The following is a 7,203-nucleotide window of genomic DNA, read 5'->3' on the forward strand; positions in this document are numbered from 1 at the left end:
CTGAAAACACATTCCAGCGCTGACGCTTGCAAGCAGGGTGCACGCGGGAATCCTCTGAGCCTATTCCCCGAGGAAAGGCGCCTGCCCTACGCACGCGTCACGGACGGGACGACAGGCGGCCGTCATCGTTCCAGAGGCCACCAGGGCCCGTGTCTGGCTGGTGTGTGCCCTCCCAGGGCAGACAGCCTGGACAGAGGAAGCACGGTCTGTCCTGCCCTTTAGAAGGATGCTGGTGCCATCGCGAGACTCCCCCTCCCGGGCCCTGATCACCTCCCAGGGCTACCCCCTGCACCACCTCCTCCAGTCCGGGTGGGACACATTGGGCCAAGCGGACTCTTCTCCTCCTGGGCTGGGAGCTCGGACGGGGGGCAGCTGGGGGCGGCATGGCGCTCACCTCCATGCGGCTGACAGCCTAACCTGGGCGCACAGTGGGCGTTGGGTGAGTGCTTGTGGAGTGGACGCGCGGTGCCTTAGGGACCCCCATGCCCACAGTGCTGGTTCTCAGGCCCTGCATCCTGAGGCTGACCCCACAGCTGGAGCGCAGACTGACCGGCCTGAAGGAGAACCTCTCGTCCTGCCCCCACAACCCCCAGACCCCCGAGCTGCACTGACCAGCCACGTGGGCCAGCCCCGTGCCCACCTAAAGAGCAGCCTGCATGCTCCCCGCATCATCTTCTGCATCCCCGCTAATGCCAGACAGGATGTGATGTCTCTTCCCAAAATCGCCGTGGACAGGCCGAGTGCCAGACAGAGACGGCGGCAACATGCCCAGCCCCACAGGACGGGCCTCGGGGCTCCCCGCAGCCAGGCTTCGTTGGGGACCGGGTGCTCCGAGTCTGTCTGGGCCGGGAGGACCGGCGCGTCCGGCCGACGCTCAACGCGCTCCCGGGTTGTCGCTGACCCGCTCCCGCGCTGGCCCGCAGCGGAGACACGCGGACACCGTGCGACCTTCGGGGAAACGAAGACCCTTCCCGCCCCTGGCGGCGCCTGTTAGGGCCGGGCCGTCCCAAGGGCCGCGCTCCGCGTGCGAGCCTGACCGTCCCCCGGAGTCGCGGGAGACCCACGGGGCAGCGCGCGGGGCTGCGGTGCGGCGCCTCGCGCGTGGGAAGCGGCCCTGGGGCCGGCTGGGGCGCCCGGACCGCGGCCGCCCGTGGTCACACCGCGCTCGGGCTCGGGCAGGAGGGGCCGCGCCGCCCCCAGCCGGGAGCTCCCGACGGAGAAGCGGGTCTGCGGCCCGGTGCGCGGCCTCGTCTTCCGTGGGGACCTGGACACGCCCCGCGCGGGGTCTCGGCTACGCGGTCCCCGGTCCCCGGCGCTGGAAGCTGTTGGCGGGACTGGTTCCTCGGCTTCGTCCTCACTGCGATGGCCCCAGTGGGCGCTGCCCGGCCCCGACCAGCGCGGGCTCGAGCTCGGGCGCGATCCAGAGTCGGGGGTCGGCGGACTCGGCCCGGCGCCCTCGGGGGAGACTCTGCGCCCTCGTCAGGCGGAGCGCGCGCCGCAGCCTCCTCTCGCGGCTGGTCGCGCCCGTGGGGCCCGCGGTCCTCCGAGGCGGGTCCACTCGGATTCCCCGAGGAGCCGAGCGCGCGCCGACAGGGAAACCGCCTCGACCCGGGGTCAGGCCGCACGTCGGGCTGAGGTCAGCTCGCGGGACCCCGGCTTCCCGCCACCCCCAGCCGCGACTGCGGAGACGGGCCGCGGCGCCCCCCGGTGTCCCGCCTTCCGGACCCGCGTGGCCGCAGACGCCGCCCGAGCGTCGCGGGGACAGCGTGGGCGCCTGCGGGGCCGGGGCGAGACCGTCCCGGCGCGGGGACTCCGGCGGCCCCGCTCCCGGCCTGGGCTCGGCTCTCGGGCGCGTGAGTTCGGGCGCGTCGGCCCGCGCGGCTGCGGCTGCGGGAGGCGGAAGGACGCGGAGGCGCAGCGACCCGCGTCCACCCGGCTCCGTCGCGTCCGCGGGAAAACGGACGCGGGCGCCCGGGAAGGGCTCGCTCCGGGCGCGCAGCTCCGCCGGGCCCCCGCGCCGCGCCCGAGCCAGGCCTGGGCCGCCAGCGGGAAGCGCGGCGGGGACTCGGGGACTCGGGGCCGCGCGGCGCGGGCAGCTGCCCAGGTCCTTCTCCGCCCGGCGCCGCGGGCCGGGCCAGGGACGCGCAGGAGGGCGCGGGCGGCGGAGGCTGCGGCGCGCGGTGTCGTCCCCCGCGGCGGCGCTGACGAGGCGCGGACCACCCGTCGCGAAGGACGCGCGACCCCCGGACGTCCTGCCTGCGGCCGAGCGGCGGCCCCGGACAGCGGCCGCGGCCCTTCTGCGGTGGCGCCGCCCGGACCGCTCGCTCCTGCGCGGCGTCCGGCGTCCGTTTCTCTGCGGGTCAGGCCTGCGCCGGCACGAGCCCCGGGTCGCTCCTCGGCAAGGGCCGGTGTAGCCGACGGACTCTGCTCCAAGACGCCCCGGTCGGAGACACGCGGCCCCGCGACGACGGTCGTGCGCGGGGAGCCCGGAGCCGCAGGTCTGGGCCGTCCCGGGGCCGCAGCGGGGACTGCGGGCGGAGGGTGCGGGGAACGGCGAGCCCACGCGGGACCAGCGGGTTCGGGTCGTTTCAGGGGCCCTGGGCGGCGCGGCTGTCGGAGGTTGGCGTCGCCCTGAGCGGGGCTCGAGCCCAGCGGGGAGCCGCGCGGGGCCGTGGCGGGTGGGGCTGCGGTCCGCCCCCGGAGCCACCGCGTCCTGTCCCGGGACTGGACAGCGCGACCCGGACCCGCACGCACACGTGACTCGGAGGGAGCGGCCACCTCGCGAGCTGCCTGGCTCCCTTGCGAACGCGGTGCGGTGTAGACGGCGTGTCTGCCCCTTTGGGGCTGTGTCCAGTGCGACAGGAGCGGTCACGCTCACTCGCCAGCGGGCTCCGGACACCTGCGCCCCTACAGACGCTTGTATGCGGACTCGGGGATCTCTACCAGGGCGGCTGTCCCGAGGTCAGTCCCCGGTGTCTGGGCGTCTGTGATCTCTTCGAGTGGATCCTGTCCTAACGAGACCTCCGCTCTCAGACGCCTGCGAGCCGGAGCTAACTGACCTTGTGGCTGACCTCTATTGGCAGGAATGAGCAGATGGTCTTCTCCGAGGGAAACAGAATAAAGCAACCTCGTTTGCACTCGTGACCAGCTGACCGGCGTGGGGGGAAGGGCAGGTCAGCGTGCGGGGGCACCTGCGGCTGGTAAGGCCTCTCTCAGGTCAGAGACCCGCCCAGCCCAGGTCACAGACCCGCCCAGCCGCCGGGGGCTGTGACGATGGGCTTCCTGAGCCCGTGGGAGCCCACGGTCCTCCAATCCGCCCTCTTCCTGTTGGGTGACTCAGGCCTGCTTTGTCCTGCGCGTGCCTGCCAGGTCACTAGGACGATCAGAGAGGCTCTGTTTTGGTCCAGTGAGGACTCAGCGCCCTGACCAGCGAGCAGGAAGTCCCCTGGCTCCTGCTGCTCCTCCGGGAGCAGGGCAGAGCAGGGCAGAGCAGGGCAGAGCAGGGCAGAGCAGGGCAGTGCTGGGGCTGGCTCCCTCACCTTGGCCTTGGTTCAGTTCCTTCCAAGGAGGGAAGAAACCGCAGTCCGAGGGGTGTTCCCTGATCGCCGCTGGACGTTTCTGCCGGACGTCCCTCCTGCCTCTCCGTCTGGGCTCTGCGCAGCTGCCGGGGAGCTAGACTGGAAGGGAAACTCTCGGGTAAGTTCTCCTCGTCGGACAAGTTCACCCACTAGCCCCCTTGGTGGGTTCGCCAACCTCGTCACGTTCTACTTGCGCTTTTGTTTTTAATTTAATTTTATTTTTTAAATATTTTATCTGAGAGAAACAGAGCAAAAGCAGGGGGAGAGGCAGAGGGAGAGGGAGACGCAGGATCCCTGCTGAGCAGAGAGCCCGGTGGGGGCCTCCATCCCAGGACAGTCCCAGGATCCTGAGCTGAAGACGGACGCCTCACCGACTGAGCCTCGCAGGGGCCCTCTACCTGCCTTTTTAAACACACTGAATCTCTATTTTCTTTTATATGCCTCGATACGTGATTTCATTTTTAAAGATTTACTTATTTGGGGAAGAGAGAGCGGGAGCAGGTGTGGGGCTCAATTTCATGACCCTGGGATCATGACCTGTGCTGAAATCAAGACTCAGACGCTGCTCAGCCAACCGGGCCGCCCAGGTGTGCCCTGAATTTGATTTCCACGTCACATTACACTTTGTGTCGGGGGTAGAGGGGGCAAGTTTTGAGCACGTAAATTTGTCCGGTAACTAGTATCTGAGCGTAACGAAATCCAAGGGCTTCTACCTCTCCGCCGACGGGACTTACACATTTCTCAGAGCGCCCCACATTCTCCAGGCCCCCGAGGACGTTCTGAAGCCACGCCAGAACCGGCCAGACCGGCTTGGGCGAGAAGGCAGCCTCTCTGCCTCGGGACTGAGCGTGTGACTAGAGGCGGTGCCCTGGGCTGGACTAGGCTCTCTGTGGGGCTGCACTATGGCGCTGTCCTGTTCCTTGTTGCCGATCCGTGCCCGTGGGACGGTGGCAGCGTCTCCGGGCCCCCTCCCCCCACCTCACCAGCTGTGAACACGGAAGGTGCCCACCTTGCCGGATGTCCCCCAGGAGAGGTGGGGCAGACCGTGGCCTGCTTGGATAGGCCCTCAAGCACAACCTAGCCTCCTGGCCCTTGAACAAACATAATCTTTATCAAGGTATATTCTTTTTTTAAAACATTGGCTGTTGTGGTCATCTGTTTGACGGAAAGATTCTTGTGCCCCGGGGTGACCGTCGTTAGGTCACAGGTCATCATTTTCCACAGAGAGCCCTGCCCTGGCTTAGCCAACAGGCACTCGGCAGAGTGTCTTGATGTTCCAAGAGACTTGAGACCAGTCTCAGCTTTTCACATCGGTGGCTCAGAGACATTACTCGGACCTTCCAAGGTCACACCAGCAGCGGAGGCAGGGGAGCCAGGTTCCGAGCCCTCAGAAAACCCTGGACGTGAGCCTCAGGCACCGTGGCTTGTGGTTCAAAATCACGCTTCTCAGAACAAAGAGGCGGACACAGAGAGTACTCATTGAAGCAGGAGTGATTCCAGCAAGATGCAGTTTTCTTGGACAAACGTTTTTTCTTTCTAAAATGCTTTCATTTTGCCATATTTATTAGAAAATATTATCCATAACACTTGTTTAAAAATGCTGACATGGATTTTATTCAGGAAACTAGCACTGTAAGTAGGGTGTCCCTGTGGTGGGCTTTGCGGGGGGCGGGCACAAGCGGCTGTGTGTCCAGGCGCTGGCTGCTGGGCAACACCAAGGCCAGGCCTCTCTTGCCGGACCCGCCCAACAGCATTCTTGCAGAAGCAGGCCAGGGTGACAGCCAGGCGGGGGGATGCTCAGCAGGACTGACCATCCAGGGCAGAGCCCTAGATCCGAGACTCGGGGTTAGAGGACCCCCAGGAGAGCCGGCTGGGAGCAGCTCCACGGAGCTGGGGCGGGCACCTACCCCTGGAAGGACTGATGTTGTGAGACTCCTGTTTGGGGGGGGGGGGGTCTGTTGTCTGCAGATCATGAACCAGGTTCCGACGCTTTAATTCCTATTTGGAATCTGTCTCCTGCGCAGCTAACCGAGTTCCCCAGTGAGAAGCCCTTGGATCTAAAGCAGGGAACTTCTGCCCGTGAGAACGCGGCCATCCCAGCTGCTGCTGATGGGCAGGAGGAGAGCTCAGCCGCCGTCTGCTGATGTCTTTTAAAAATCTGTCTTTTCCTTGACCAAGCCTGTATTGCTTATACGACCGAACAGAAAGGGAACCTTGCAACCGTAGCCCCTCCCCCAAAGAGCACATTTCTGTCGCCTCCAAACACTTCATTGCCTCCTGTTTCACAGCTCAGCGTTGTTTCGCTGCGGAGGGTAGTTAGACAAGTTCCTCGGCCTCACCCGTGCTGAGCCCTGGTTTTCTTACCGAGGAGACATGCCCGTCCGCCTACGAGCCCCTGAGAATGTGCCAGACTCACGGGGCCCAGGTGAACCATTTCAGAAAGCCCTTGCCCGGTGCCTCACCCTCTACATCTGTTGTCATCTCCGTGGGAGGGAGGAGGTGAACGACCGGCTGGACACACGGGGGCCCCGTGGGAGGAGAGTCCCGTGGGTTGTGCCTGTGCAGAAATCAGGCTGCATCTTATTCGGTCTCTTGGCTCCACCTGGTTATTTATTACCAGCTTTACCTGCCTCTTTTCAATTTTTTTTAAAAGATTTTATTTATTTGTCAGGGAGGGAGAGAGAGAGAGCACAAGCAGGGGGAGTGGCAGGGACAGGGGAGGCAGGCTTCCCCCGGAGCAGAGCCCGGTGCGGGGTCCATCCCAAGACTCTGGGACCGTGACCCGAGCTGAAAGCAGATGCTCCGCTGACCGAGCCCCGCCTGCGGCTGCTTTTTAGGCCCGACCTCGACCTCGGCACTAGGGCGCTAGGCTTCAACGACTGCGGCGGAGCGCAGCATCCTTGTTCCTTGTGCTTCCTCAAGTGCTGGGGGTCGGAGGGGACAGAACCAAGTCCCCTTCATGCAGGTCACATGTTGGTCAGAAGACACAGAAAATAACAAAGAGCTAAGATAAGCATATAAAATACAAAGTATCTGCGGAGTTAAGCCAGGAAAGAGAGAAAAGGTTTCCGCGGGGGGTTTTCAGGGGTGAGGGCCCTGCTGTAAGGTACAGCGAGCCCCTGGCCCATGAGTCAGCGCCCCCCCAGCTGCGGCCGCGTTTCTGTGTGCAGGTCAGGGCTCTGAGGTTCCGGGGGGCACCGACTTGTGCAGCGCGGGTCTGTGTCCCTGCGGAGCCCGGAGTCTTGCAGGCGCGGCTGCTCCCGGCTCTCCGGAGCCAAATCCTCCGTTCGGAGCCCCGGACCCTGTCTTGGGGGCTCGTCCCTGTACAGCGAACCGTGAACGAAATCGGGGCGGGCCGGGGCGCACACTTGGCTCCCCTCGAGGTCTCGTCTGGGGTCTCCTGACCGCGGAGGTGACGCCGCGCCCCAGAGCTCTGCGCCCGGCTGGCCGTTCCCGCCGCGCCTTCCGGAGCAGGTGCGCGGCGCGGCCCGTGTCCCCGCGGCTGCGCCCGTGTCCCCGCGGCGTGGCCCGTGTCCCCGCGGCTGCGGCCCGTGTCCCCGCGGCTGCGCCCGTGTCCCCGCGGCTGCGCCCGTGTCCCCGCGGCTGCGCCCGTGTCCCCGCGGCT

At 65.8% G+C, this 7,203-nt stretch overlaps 2 protein-coding genes across 3 annotated transcripts in view; one reads left to right on the plus strand and one right to left on the minus strand.

The window, feature by feature from the left end:
- Nucleotides 1-874: 874 nt before the first annotated feature.
- LOC132006575 (collagen alpha-1(I) chain-like) overlaps nucleotides 875-7,203 on the minus strand; it is a 7,767-nt gene continuing 1,438 nt past the window's right edge. Inside the window, exons 2-3 of the mRNA XM_059384460.1 lie at nucleotides 1,394-2,844; nucleotides 875-1,264 (exon numbers count right to left, since the gene is read on the minus strand). Of these exons, the coding sequence (XP_059240443.1) occupies nucleotides 875-1,264; nucleotides 1,394-2,844 (1,841 nt within the window). The remainder of the gene's footprint in view (nucleotides 1,265-1,393; nucleotides 2,845-7,203) is intronic.
- CLN8 (CLN8 transmembrane ER and ERGIC protein) overlaps nucleotides 3,132-7,203 on the plus strand; it is a 19,701-nt gene continuing 15,629 nt past the window's right edge. Inside the window, exons 1-2 of one of the 2 annotated variants that reach the window (XM_059384195.1) lie at nucleotides 3,132-3,200; nucleotides 3,556-3,696. The gene's annotated coding sequence lies outside the window, so the exon portion shown is untranslated. Of the gene's footprint in view, nucleotides 3,201-3,342; nucleotides 3,697-7,203 lie in introns of those variants that run through there. The other variant, XM_059384194.1, reaches the window with a different exon arrangement.

This window comes from Mustela nigripes, chromosome 18 (assembly GCF_022355385.1).
Source record: "Mustela nigripes isolate SB6536 chromosome 18, MUSNIG.SB6536, whole genome shotgun sequence".
Taxonomy (NCBI): domain Eukaryota; kingdom Metazoa; phylum Chordata; class Mammalia; order Carnivora; family Mustelidae; genus Mustela; species Mustela nigripes.